General features: G+C 46.8%; 2 protein-coding genes and 2 long non-coding RNA genes across 5 annotated transcripts; 2 read left to right on the forward strand and 2 right to left on the reverse strand.

The window, feature by feature from the left end:
- Nucleotides 1–319: 319 nt before the first annotated feature.
- LOC9268747 (uncharacterized) lies at nucleotides 320–7,445 on the reverse strand. 2 transcript variants are annotated; one of them, XR_003240530.2, is made up of 5 exons: nucleotides 7,264–7,445; nucleotides 6,428–6,567; nucleotides 5,321–5,396; nucleotides 3,710–3,836; nucleotides 320–1,111 (listed from the first exon to the last, which is right to left on the reverse strand). It is a non-coding gene; the product is annotated as an uncharacterized lncRNA (long non-coding RNA). The 2 variants fall into 2 exon arrangements; XR_003240531.2 differs by having other exon boundaries at nucleotides 5,321–5,413; nucleotides 7,264–7,437.
- Nucleotides 7,446–7,658: 213 nt separating this feature from the next.
- Nucleotides 7,659–10,576, forward strand: LOC4330715 (putative NAC domain-containing protein 94). Its single transcript, XM_026022900.2, has 3 exons — nucleotides 7,659–8,250; nucleotides 8,976–9,280; nucleotides 9,599–10,576. Exons 1-3 carry the CDS (start codon nucleotides 8,064–8,066, stop codon nucleotides 10,265–10,267), a joined length of 1,161 nt encoding a protein of 386 aa, XP_025878685.1. The 5' UTR covers nucleotides 7,659–8,063; the 3' UTR covers nucleotides 10,268–10,576.
- LOC136355431 (uncharacterized) lies at nucleotides 9,962–11,130 on the reverse strand. The gene is made up of 3 exons (XR_010739683.1): nucleotides 10,649–11,130; nucleotides 10,453–10,535; nucleotides 9,962–10,159 (listed from the first exon to the last, which is right to left on the reverse strand). It is a non-coding gene; the product is annotated as an uncharacterized lncRNA (long non-coding RNA).
- Nucleotides 11,131–11,824: 694 nt separating this feature from the next.
- LOC4330716 (probable galacturonosyltransferase 9) lies at nucleotides 11,825–13,687 on the forward strand. The gene is made up of 2 exons (XM_015767952.3): nucleotides 11,825–13,098; nucleotides 13,196–13,687. The coding sequence occupies exons 1-2, from the start codon at nucleotides 11,896–11,898 to the stop codon at nucleotides 13,472–13,474; spliced, it is 1,482 nt and encodes a 493-aa protein (XP_015623438.1). The 5' UTR covers nucleotides 11,825–11,895; the 3' UTR covers nucleotides 13,475–13,687.
- Nucleotides 13,688–13,905: the final 218 nt, after the last annotated feature.

Genomic DNA, 13,905 nt, shown 5'->3' on the forward strand with positions numbered 1-13,905 from the left:
TCTCACTCACGCAAGAAGATTTTGTGATGTGTTCCCTGAACCATTTTCTAACAGCGTGCCAACGTATAAAATACTACTACCAGCCGAACAATTAAGAAAAACATTAATCTTCCTTGCACCGTCTGCCTACGTTCAATTAACCTCCTCAGATGCTACACCAGTCTTTTTTTTTCTTCAACTCTTCTAACAAACAAATAACTCTAATTCAAAGAGTTTAGGATGTACAATATTCAGTATAAAGGGGTAAATTAAATGGAGTTATAAACCGGAATTAAAAACCCTTTCTCCAACAGTGAAATGGAGTTCTGTTCCCACCAAAGAAAGAAATAGAAAACTTTATTTCACGAATAAACATATTGGAGGTAGATCGATCACTGGATTACATATGTGATTTATACTACATATTTTTTTCGAACAAACATATCCTGAGAGTCTAAATAGGACCTGGTCTCATAAGATTTTTTTTTCCTCTCCACCACCGCCAAGCACCAATTAAAACACCTAGCTGACAGACCAAGCTATCTGTACCAATGTACCATACAGTGATCGTTCAACACTGGCTACTGTTATCACTACTAGCTAGTGCCACCCATGAACATATATGGAATAAGAGACAACGATGACCACACTTCCACACAATTAAGGGCGGCGACGACATTCTTCGCGCGGAACCAACTTGGGATAGATGAGAATACAGTACTACAATCATGCCAGTAAAGCCTAGCATGCCGCCTATTGCTCCACAGCCATTTTCGCTATCATGCATGGCCTCACAGCGCAGGACGATCGAGCTTGCATTGGGAGCTGAAAATCACCCGGAGGAGTCGCTGTTATTCGACCGATGCATCGCCATGGGTGCAGTGGTCCCCGGAGCATATCAAAACAGTCGCCCAATGGCTGCTTGATCGTCAGGTCTGCTGTTGCTGCCGCATGTCGTCGTGGATGGCCTCCCGGCCATCAGTGTAAGATGAAGCTGTGGCCGTTAATTGCTCGACTTTGCGTGCGTCCGGCGCCGGGACCCGCCGGCCATGCACGGTCGGCTTGAACATATGTCCGTCGGTCGCCGTCGTCACCGAATTTCAGGCCGCTGCTGGACAGAAAGAAGCATATTCTGGTGTCGTGCAATAAGAATCTAGAATGAGCCCTAGAGATGTAGGCTTTGCAAGAGAAGAGAATTTTATATAGCCACTTCCTTGTTCTTCATATATATAGCTAGAAGAAACCAGGGATAAAAAAGAAGCAAAAGTGGGTATGTTTCATTGGTGTTTTGGTTGAAATTTGCGAGTAATATGTGTTACATATTTATTTGAAAGTGCATTGTATGGTTGTAACCTGTTAGTTAATACTATCACTTTTTTTCTCTACCACGACAATGTCATGTGTTTTATCCTCAATCCACCTAACCAGCCAATCACCAATCATATATAGGTCTCAATCTACTTTCTCCACCATTCCCCAATTATATATGGGTGTAACCCGTTATAATACACGGACTTATCAATAAAACTTTCAGTAACGTGCACCGCGTACATCGTCCCAGCATACTGCGTTTAGTGCAAGCAGACAGGCACGCACGCACGCAGAATCGAACTGTATCACGTCGATCGGGTGCTGGATTTGCGAGAAAAGCAAACCTGATCAGGGACAAGCACGCGCACTCACGCGGATCAGTTCCTCCACATTCTAGAACTGATCGACCTGCCTACAACCACGAGACTGAATGATATTGATCGATCACACTAGATGACAAATGAGCATGCATGCAGCCACATATTCACACACTGATAGATACGACTGATCACCGATGCATCACAACTTCACAAGTCGCACTGAAACTGAAATAAGTCTTCGGTACAATGACAAGCGGTAGCTAGGTAGCGTCTCCTGAATCTTCTCTGCATGCATGGCCATCGTGACATGTCGAATCAGCGACAGATGCACGCCGCACAACTCTCTACTGAACGGTCATGCAGGGTCAGGCGCGCCCAATCAGTGAGCACCTGCAAAACCAAGCACGCATCCTTGCCTCACCGCCTTTAGCTTATCACATTTCACATGCATGCATAGTGCTACACAGTCTCGGTGTGCTTTCAACCGGTCGGCGGACGGCGTCTCGGTGATGCCGATCTTTACCTTCCATATATCAGGGCGAGCGAGCGATCGACCCGCCACCCGGCGCCACCTCACCGTCGCCGACCACTACTGACACCCCGGCCCACCCCGCCACTACGCCGAAAGACGCACACCACCTCGCCCGCTAGTGCTCGCCGTCGCGCTCATCTCGACGTACCCCCAACCCGACCCCACCCCATGCATCTCACGGTCACGGACGGCTGCCTGCTCGATCAACCGCGCGCGTGACTGCGTGAGGGAGAGAATCTATTGTACGGCTCGGCGCGCGCTGCAATCGATCGATCGGCAGCGCGCGCGTCACGCCGCACCCACGGCGAAATCCGCGTAACAATCGCGTCGCGTACGTCGCGTAGCGCGGTTGATTTGCCGGACGAGGTGAGCACACACGACTACACGAGCCGCGCGGCGGGCGCACTCGCGCACGGTTGGGTGGGTGTTGGTCGTTCGATCGGTCGCCCCGCGCCTTTTGATCCGCGGGATCTTTTTCTCGACCGATCCGATACTCGCCCCGTCGGCAGCTTTTGACGGATCTTTGGAGGCGAGACGCGACGTCGGCTACGTGGGACTGGGATATTTGGCTGGCTGGCTAGCTTCTGGCGCACTACGCGCTCGTGCACATCTCGTCGCTTGTTTATATTAAACTGAAATGTATCATGCATCGCTTTTGAGCGTGATACAATCACACTAAATAAGCTTCTTTTAATAAAAAGAACAATCACACTAAATAATTTGGGGCCCTTTTGCTGCAGGCAGCGGGTGGGGAGATCGATCGGCCTCACGTTCCTTTGGTGTGGGCGATCTGGGTCTATCATCCTGGGATTGTATATAATACTAAAAATCTTCTCTGCAAAGCAGGGGACACAGTGGCACACTAACCATATGTACGCCACACGGTTTCTTTGATCTCCTTTTTCACTGGAGTTTTGGCGAGGTGGAAAGTAAAGAGGACTCGAACCTTGAATGTTTGAACTTTGAAGGGACTGCTTACCGGATGGACGTGTGGCGATGTATTTTTTAACTGAAAGAAATTTGGCAAAATCACCTGCGCGCATTATAGTGCACCAGTAAAATCGACAGATGCCTGATTCCTAAGACTCGGACCTAAAGGTGCTTTTGTGTTACGCATCGCATCCATCTATAACAGGTAACCCCCACCATTTCCACGACTCCCTTAAAAAGCTCCATCAGCTGCTTGACACATGACGAACTATATCGAACTAGGATTCTTTTGGTGGTAATTATTGTTCTCCTGGTGGCCTTTTTAAGTTTAATCCTAGTAACTGACAGCGGGGATGGTCATGAGGGATGGCAATTCAACATCAATGTCACGAAATGTGATAGTAGTGCGAGCTAAAGTAACTAGGTTCTTATCACCTGTTGCGACAAATTTGTCATGTGATAAAACGATTAGATTTGGATGATCACAGCGACTTTTTGTGCTGGATACAATGCACTAGTGACTTGCATCATCGATCCTTATGGGTTTCAAAAGTTAGCAGATATACGTAAAAGAAAGCAGGCAACTTTTTCCCCTCAAGAAAACATGGATGATGGATATCGATGGCCAGTTACGTACCTTAGATTATTATTCACGAAAGACTTGATTGAACTCCCGTGAAGCGGTGAATGCAACAATCAGAACGATATGCGGTGAAGACTTGATTCTCTTTGCGGCCCAGATGGGTGGTGACAGCCCATTAAGCCTGAAATTTTTGAGCTGTTTTCATTAAGTACTTCTCTCAAAAAAAAATATTAAGCGCTCCTAATTAACAATGCAATACACTGGAACAGCATTACAGACTCTGTTTTGCAGTTCAGTAGGAGAAATGTTTCTCCTTGTTGCTTAGTAAGAGCTTAAGCTGTGCAATATTGCTACAGTAATGAGTTTAATGGGCTTCAGATGTTAACACTCTTCAAGACCTGGGCTCTGGTGTGGTGGTGGTGTGACCAAGAACAGTCGAGTAATATGGAAGTTTGACTGCATGAAATTTTGCAAAAAAGTACAGCACCTAGAATTCCTGAACCAACTGCATAGACATGTCAAGTAGAAATGTGAATCAGGACCTTTCAGGAACACTCGCTTAGTTTGCAAGTAATCCATGAAGTCCCAGCCCTAGCCTCCACCATTGCACCATCATGCATGAATACATGATAAAAACGGTGAAACTGGGAAGCTGCTACTCGGATTGATCGTCGTGTCTGTTTCGTGATCACTGTTTTTTTTTTCCTTTCTCCTGGACGTGATTTACCTCGTTCCTAGTCGATGCAAGTTGATTTCCACTCCGTGTTTCCGTCGCGTGGTTCTAGAGAACAAGTGTGGAGTAAGAAACACTCATTGTCTTCTTTGGTTTTATCAGTTTGGGAATGGGAGCGTGTAGCATGACTTATGTTAGACATGTACAGATGTACTAACTCTGGTTTAAGTCTTGGAATATAGTCAAAAGACTAGAAGAAAACAAGCGACAAAACTGGAGCTTCACCAGTTTAAATATTCCAAGCTGAAGAAGGCTTAAACGACCAGAGGTTAATTTGGTGTCATCATCCAACAAAGTCAACTTGGTCTACAGATTACAAGCACATTTTTACCTATCCATTTATAACATAGACTTTCACCAAGGGTGTCAGGGCTCCAAGAAATGCCACCTGCATCCAGCTCTGCAGCGCCAATCTCAGCATTTCTTGCTCGATAACAATTGGATATAAATGCTTATTCTTCACTCATACTGCTACTACTATTTATTGGCGCCCTACGCTGTAGCTGTTTTGAAACTGTCCCTATACCTTTCGAGGGCAGAGTGCTTTCCCATACCACACGTGCACGGGGGCAAAAGCCGATGTGCCACGCTCGGCGTACCACGCGGTTAAGCGCGTGTGTAAACACGCACAAACACGGCCTAAGCACATCGATTAGCCGCGCAAAAGTACAAGGGAATTAAATTTGGAGTCTGCACCCTGGAAACATGGGATCCTGGATACTAACAAACTTATTACATGGCCACGCATTGCAAGGGGCATGAGAAGGAGGATAACTTGAACCGGAAGGGTTTGACTCAGCTCACCCGAGTAGGGGCTAGCTACTGTACTACACTTGCTAGTAGTAACATCAAACGGAGGCCGCACGAGTGGGTTGGCATTGGGCACAGCAAGATCGAGGTCAAGCAAGCAAGAGACAAGGAACTAGCCATACCTGTCGAGGAGAGAGGCAGATACGCCTGGCTCACCAGGTCAGTCACCAGCTCGAACGACCATTCCAGGACACCATGCTACAAAGGGCAGACAACTGAAGCAATAAGCATTAGTAATGTATCTACATATGTTAACACTCCACCGTAAAAAGTCTGTAAAACAAGAGTGCATGTCACCTGCTTAGCACACAATAATTTAAAAGGTACTCCCTCCATACTTGTAAAGAAAATCGTTTAAAACAATGTTTAAGTCAAACTTTGGGAATAGAAATCATAAATAACTCTTAAGTTGTTAAGTTTGAAAATGTAAAAATTATATAAATAGATTTGTCTTGAAAAATACTTTCATAAAAGTATACATATTTTTATAGAAACGAGAAGTCAAAGTTGTGTTTTGGAGATCGTGTCGCTATCCAAAACGACTTTCTTTACGAGTACGGAGGGAGTATTAGCACAAAAACACATCTATTTGCAAGATTTTTACCGCTAGTTATTTGTAACAAGATCATACTAATGCAGGAAGGAATACTCGTAGAAATAGAACTGGTATGAACACTTCAGATCTGAATAGAAAACTGCATAGGTTTCCACGGACCGACTTTTAGCATTTGAACTCAGAGGTTTGACCCTAATTACCCCTCTATAAACCCCCTACAAGTGACCTCTTCCCTCATTTAATTCTAAGCTTCTTACACTGTTGGGTGCTTGGACGACAGGGAAGGAAAACTTGGGCCCATGGGATTTTGGGTTGCATAATTTTCCTAATTTAATTTCCTGATGCAAGGGACGAATGAGAGGGCTGCACTTGGATCCATGCAGGATTTTCGCATCAATGTCTGTAGAAGTTCTGTTGATGGGCCCAATGCAACACCATATGCACGAATGGGCAGGCCTGAAATTTTCGTTTAGTTAAAAGTGTGATGGCAAGTGGCTATGGTGGTAACTTGATGACTATGACTGTTATGAATATACTTGTATCTTGGTATTTCCATACAAGAACTTAGTGTGTAAAATATTGATCTGGTTTCAACTAACTGTAGCAGCCTAGCACGCTAGCAAAATCAGACGTGTAACAGTATAACCAAAACACATAAAGGATGCCAAGTTACCGTTCCTTGAAGCTAGAACTGACTGAGCAGGTTAAATGGTTAATAGCCAAGAAAGGGATGCGCCTAAGAACACACCAGGTGGGCTGACAAAATAAGGACCCTCAGAATAGCGACGAACAGATGGGCACAAAACATTGTCCCTACATGACAAAGGTAGTTAATAGTGTGAATTACAATCCTAGGTTGGCAGCACTTTGCACGGTAAGGAGAGAGAAATAATAATCTAGAGATGAGCAGATTCTTAAATTCTCAACACCCCTTTACACATACAAACCTCTTGGCTGTAACACCTCATCGTCGACTAATAGATCACTATTCAGATAGTAAAATAATGACTTAGGTTGGAATTATAATAGGTTTGACCATTCGCAAGCTTACAACAGCAAGAGACATTAACATCTTTCCAAATGAAAGATAAATAACTTTTCTTTGAGAAAGAAAGATAAATAACTTATCCAGACATGACCATAAAGGACATCTTCAGAAAATGACCTAAATTAATACCATATAACAGAAATCAGAGATGTTGATAAAAAAAAGTCTCTATTTCTTTCTGGAGGAATTTTAAAATAATGTACCTCAGAGTGTAAATATGACCAACATAAGCAAACATGTAAATTGTTCTCTGCGATGTTTTTAGACACACAGTTGCTAGTGTTTAACAATTCCCAGTAAACTTCAATTATATAGGTAAGAGAGAAAAGGAAAGGAATGGAGAAAGGGATTTTTGGATCATTAGAGGATGATAGGTATTTTTTGATACCAATGTAAAATATAGATGTTGTCAGAGAGAATTAGGCTCTTAGTGTTCCAATATAATACTGTACTGTACTTACTTGGAATTTGGAAGTCTCTGATGTCTTGGGAATTGTTCCACATAGTTCACTATGGACAACCCAAGGAAACAACTACAAAAAAATAATTATCCAAATATCTAAGGAGTCAGATTATTCTCTCAAAGGTCTAATTATAAGAAATGAGGCATATGTGAGAACTCTATTAGATTAGATGCTAAGCTATATAAGCAATGATGCATAAGTACAGTTCAGTTAACTTAGTGTAATAAGAGAGATTGCTAATCCCAAAATTACTGCTGAAGTTGTACAGCTCATCGAGATCCTCGTCATGGAGTAAAGACCAAAGAGACCCTGCATGAGTTCAACAACAGGTGAGGGTTTTAAAATTCTGCTATAAGAACTGTACCTGAGTGCAGGCAAAGGTGCGAACGACAAGCCAAATAAAAACCCTACAAAGGGAGCAACCAAGCGAGGAGGGTTAGCTGAAGTCTGAAACTTAAGGTCGAGCTTCTTCTTTCTAACAGCACGTGATAGCTGTCTCATAGTTTTCTTGCAAGTTTCAGTTCAGATTAAGAATATAGCTCGCTCTTTTGTTGATAAGAAAGCACGTACTGCTAAGAGCTAGCTTTGTTCAGGTCTGGAGGAAGCTACAGTTATATGTAATCTTATGTATAATTGTTCCTTTTCTATCTTCAGTAACCAGCAGAAACCAAAATCTTTTAGGTATAGCCATTAGGGTTTGTTAGCTCGTAAGGTCTTGATAACCAGAAGTAGGTGAGAGTGAGCACCGTTTGAGCTAGCTAGTTACCATCCACCAGTAGTTTCTGTACTGTGTTGATATGGACGAGATGAGGAGTAGTGACATAGAGAAGCAAGATGAAGTCATGCTACCTGGCTTCAGGTTTCATCCAACGGATGAAGAGCTCGTCAGATTCTACCTTAGAAGGAAAATCCAGCAGAAGTCTCTTCCCATTGAGCTCATCAGGCAGCTGGACATCTACAAGTATGATCCATGGGATCTCCCAAGTAAGATTTGTTACTTCCATTTTCATTCTTTTTTCCGTTCTCTGCACAGATAAATAAAGAACTATGAAGCCTTTCTCTTTCAAGATAACACTAATTATATGTTTCCTATTTTTACTTTATGACTTTCATGGTGCATGTTCCATCATGTTTCCTATTTTTACTTTATGACTTTCATGGTGCATGTTCCATCATGCTGAGACTTCGTATCTTAGTAGTAATAGTTTTTTCTTCTTTTTGCCACCATGTTGAAGTCGAACTCTAAACTTTTTGCATGCATCTTTATTTAGTTGTCTCTGAGGTTTTGATAAGGAAATAAGAAAAGTAACTACCTAAGAGTTTTCAACCTGCCTCTTAAGCGCTACTACTATAATGTCCATTCATCACGAAGCCCATGCAGTTTTAGGGTTAAGCCTCATAAAACATTTAGAGCAAGATTTGCAAGTCTACCAAGCTATTAATGTCATGATGTATTCTGAGATTTGGCTTTCAGTAGTGTTAATGTGGTATAATTGATTTACAAGTATCACAGTTGGGCTCTCAAGACTAAAAAGGCATGCGGATAGTAAATAGATTATTTTTCATGTGATGCATATGCCTTTTATCAGTCAGACCAGTTAGCCTAGCTGACTAGCTCACGTTTTGTTTTAAGTCAGTGTTACACAATAGACACCATTTAACTTATTTCTAGTCATATTTACTTAACAAATCCTTTTTTCACCGTGAAGAGTTAGCAAGTACTGGAGAGAAGGAATGGTATTTCTACTGCCCAAGGGATAGGAAGTACCGGAACAGCACAAGGCCAAACAGGGTGACTGGAGCAGGTTTCTGGAAGGCCACTGGAACCGATAGGCCAATCTACTCCTCCGATGGATCAAAGTGCATAGGCTTGAAGAAGTCCCTTGTCTTCTACAAGGGCAGAGCAGCTAAAGGCGTCAAAACTGACTGGATGATGCACGAGTTCCGGCTGCCATCGCTCACTGACCCTTCATTGCCACAGAAGAAGCCACTCGAGAAGATCATTCCACCAAATGTAAGCAACTGGCATGCTGCAACATTTGAAAACAAAAAACTTCAAACCTTAACACATATGCTACAAAAGTAGCTTAGGCATAGCTACCAAAACTGGCACTAAGGTAGATGATCTGAGCAATACATGTCTGCCCATAATTACAATGGGAAAACTTGCAATATAAACTGCAAAAGGCCTAGCATATGTAGTGCTTTCCGAGCTAATTCAGTATGACACCAACAATTTCATATACCATTTCCTTGTGAAGATAAGTTGAATGCACTTTTTACCTGAAAACACTGCCCTAATCTTATTCTTCTTTTTTCTTATCATGAGCAGGATTCCTGGGCAATCTGCAGGATTTTCAAGAAAACCAATTCCACGGCACAAAGAGCGCTCTCACACTCATGGGTATCTCCTCCCTTGTCCAGCACAAATGAAGCCTACACTGCCCCTGTCTCGCAGACCACACAGAGAAGTCAGCATACCTCAGATAACACATCATCAGTAATGACCGATGCCATCTCCTCCACCATCCAGTTCACCGGAAGTAGCTACTTGCCTTCAACAGTTCCTTCATGCCACAACCCACTCAGCATGATTGACAGCAACAGCAGGCCAGATGCATCTGTACCTCTACCCTCACCGGTTGCAGAGCATCAGACCATGGGTATCCTCTCAGCAATCCCACTTGATATTACAGCTGGGATTGACATTGCATCCATGGTTTTCAATGCATCATCCTTCACACTCCCAAACATGGATAGAATGACTGCAAACATAGAGTTTGGCCAACCACAGAAGTGCAACAGCAGCAGCAGCATGACCAACAGATGTGTGGTCGACATGCCTGATGTTGCTAACAATATCAACAGCGGTCCACGGTCCATCAACTTCAACCTGCAAGGAACACTTTCTGATGACTGGAGAATGACCTTGCCATGGGAATCACTCCCTTGCACGACAGAAGTCTCAACAAATTTCCAGTCAACCAAGTGCTATACTTAGGTTTCTAGTAATGTAGGTTTGGTTTTAGAATGCGGTAGTGAAGATTAGCATCTACCTCTGTCTGCTAGTATTACTGTTAGCATGAAGAGGTATTCGAATTTCGTTCTGTTAACAGTGAAGCTAACAGAATTAGGAAGCAATATGCTACTAGTCCACAATGTAGGATGCATCATGGAACTAATTACCTCCTTATGCAGTGCAAGAGTGGTTGTCGTCCGTCTCATGTGTAATCGTAGCTCGGTTCCAATTTTGTCCATAGTTGCATGTACTGCAAAATGCGTAGGGTATTAGCAAATACTCCCCTGATCAGCTGATTGTCTTCATTTCTTCGTTTTTCCTAGTTCTGAACATTGACAGTTGTTGCCTTTTTGGTTCACATACCTTGCGCACATAACACCTCATAAATCGAAGAATCGATAGCAGACGCAACAAGAGGGATCCTCGCTGCAGTGATGGTGAGGTCCCCGTGCACTCCGCCCCCGTCGGACTTGAATTCTGAATTAGTTGGAATCCCGTACAGATTGGGTCACTTACAAATCCTCGAGGTGTGGATCGTGCTCGCGATCGACTGAAGCGGCGTGCGGCGAGCCGCCCGTCCGTGGCGAAGTCCCGCTGGGCATTCCGCCGAACGGGTGGCGCGCACCGCCACCAAGCGGCACTCCCCCGGCGGCGGTCGCCGTCTTGTGGCCGGATATTAGCCCGCTACTGTTCCTTCACGCCCAACGGCTGGCCTGCCACCGCCGGCTGCGAGTTCACGGCGCCTCGCCGACATCGAAACCGCGATCTCCATGGAGCCCTCAGCCCTCTCGTTTCCGTTTTGGCGAGGCGGCAGGAGAGAGAGTAGAGAGAGACTCATCAGGACTGACGTTTCGTCGCTTCGACAGTTCGACCTATAATCGGCCCGGATAAAAATCTATTCCTGTCCAGTTATTAGTGGACCAAATGGGTTGACCTTTGTCTCAAACTAGGCCCAGTTTGGTTAGAATACTGGGCCTGTCGTGATGGTTGGGCCTAAATCCGAATAGGTTATCTGCATCCAGATTGACAGTCCGCTCGTTCACACTGTCAAGATATCGGCAACTCCAACAATATTGTTAGGCAAATCATCGACATGCCACCACTAGCCATGATAGTGCGACCAAACCAAAACCAATATTTTAACCTTTTTTTCCTTAGTTGCGACACACAAAAAAAAAAGTCAATGCACCCTCGCAACACCCACTGACATCGGGCTAGGATAACCCAACAATCACATTGTCAAAACAGAAGACGGTATTCTGCATTCTGCACTAACATGGTTGGCCGTCGTCATCCGGCGCCTTACTGGTCATCACCAACTCACTGCTCCTCTCAGTGTGCCACTACCGGACACACTGACCATTAACCCACTTCAAATCCGATCGCACAAGGAGGTTGGGAGAAAAGCCCCACATGTCAGTGACACGGCCAGCCTCTCACGTCAAACCGTTGAAACCCCAAATGTACAGTCTATGAGTCACTGGCAGAAGGGCCCACGAGAACCTAACTAAACCCACCTCGCCGGCGTTAGAAAGCGTTGCGCGCCCTTTTCCTCCGCATTTCGCCTCGGGATTGCTCGACGGCGAGCGATTCCGACTTCACGCGCTCCCATGGCAGGCGGCGGCGGCGGCGGCAGAGCTTCCGCGCAGCGGCGGGCGGCGCTCGCGGCGCTGATCACGCTCCTCTTGCTTGCGTCCCTCGCTTTCCTCCTGTCGGCGACGGGCACCGCCTCCGCCCCGAACTCCGCACCCTTCCGGCTGGCCGCCATTCGCCGCCACGCCGAGGACCACGCCGCCGTTCTCGCCGCCTACGCGGCCCAGGCGCGGAAACTCAGCGCGGCCTCCGCCTCCCAGACGGAGTCTTTCTTGTCTATCTCCGGGCATCTCAGCTCGCTCTCGTCCCGCATCTCCCTGTCCACCGTCGCGCTCTTGGAGAAGGAGACGCGCGGGCAAATCAAGCGCGCCCGCTCCCTGGCAGGCGCCGCCAAGGAGGCGTTCGACACGCAGTCCAAGATCCAGAAGCTCTCCGACACCGTCTTCGCCGTCGACCAGCAGCTCCTCCGCGCCCGCCGCGCGGGCCTCCTCAACTCCCGCATCGCCGCCGGCTCCACGCCCAAGTCGCTCCACTGCCTCGTCATGCGCCTCCTCGAGGCACGCCTCGCCAACGCCTCCGCCATCCCCGACGACCCGCCCGTCCCGCCCCCTCAGTTCACCGACCCGGCGCTGTACCACTACGCCATCTTCTCCGACAACGTGCTCGCCGTGTCCGTCGTGGTGGCCTCCGCGGCGCGCGCAGCCGCCGAGCCGGCGCGCCACGTCTTCCACGTGGTCACCGCGCCCATGTACCTCCCGGCCTTCCGCGTCTGGTTCGCGCGCCGGCCGCCGCCGCTCGGCACGCACGTGCAGCTCCTCGCCGTCTCGGACTTCCCGTTCCTGAACGCCTCCGCCTCCCCGGTCATCAGGCAGATCGAGGACGGCAACAGGGACGTGCCGCTGCTCGACTACCTCCGGTTCTACCTCCCGGAGATGTTCCCGGCGCTGCGGCGGGTGGTGCTCCTGGAGGACGACGTGGTGGTGCAGAGGGACCTGGCCGGGCTGTGGCGCGTCGACCTCGGCGGCAAGGTGAACGCCGCGCTGGAGACCTGCTTCGGAGGGTTCCGCCGATACGGCAAGCACATCAACTTCTCCGACCCCGCCGTGCAGGAGCGGTTCAACCCGCGCGCGTGCGCCTGGTCCTACGGCCTCAACGTGTTCGATCTCCAGGCTTGGCGCCGGGACCAATGCACCCAGCGATTCCACCAGCTCATGGAAATGGTAAGCTAGCTCACCGCGATCCCTCTCGATACGGCTGAAAATGCAATTCGCTTTCGGTTTTTTTGAGCTTGATGTTGCTCGTGTTCGTGCCATGCAGAACGAGAACGGCACGCTGTGGGATCCAGCGTCCGTTCTGCCGGCGGGGCTCATGACGTTCTACGGCAACACGAGGCCGCTGGACAAGTCGTGGCACGTGATGGGACTCGGGTACAACCCGCACATCAGGCCGGAGGACATCAAGGGAGCCGCGGTGATACACTTCAACGGGAACATGAAGCCGTGGCTCGACGTCGCCTTCAACCAGTACAAGCATCTCTGGACCAAGTACGTCGACACCGAGATGGAGTTCCTGACATTGTGCAACTTCGGACTCTGATCTTTGCTACGATTTCAATGGTAATGATCAGATGTAGGTTCAGTCGTTTCTGCCTGCCGCTGTTGTTGCAACTTGCAAAAGCAGACGAGTTAATGGCTCTGCTCCGCTAACTGTATTGTGTTTGTCCCCCTTGTCATTTAGGCTGTCTGAACTGAAGAAATCTCTCATGTATTATGGTACTAGTAGATGATATCCCGTTCATTACCGTGGGCATTTTGATTTTGTAGGTATTACCTAAAACTTTCTAACATTGCTCATATTCATACTTAGCAACCATATATGCAGAGAATAACGGAAATCAAATTAGAATAATGGTTGTGCTAAAAAAATAGAATAATGGCGTTATATTTTTACAAGACTGCACAAATTACTTCCACCCGGCGTCACCGTTCACCACCCTGCACAGTCTTGTTGTGCACCCACTTGGCAAT

Source organism: Oryza sativa, chromosome 2 (genome assembly GCF_034140825.1).
Source record: "Oryza sativa Japonica Group chromosome 2, ASM3414082v1".
Taxonomy (NCBI): Eukaryota; Viridiplantae; Streptophyta; class Magnoliopsida; order Poales; family Poaceae; genus Oryza; species Oryza sativa.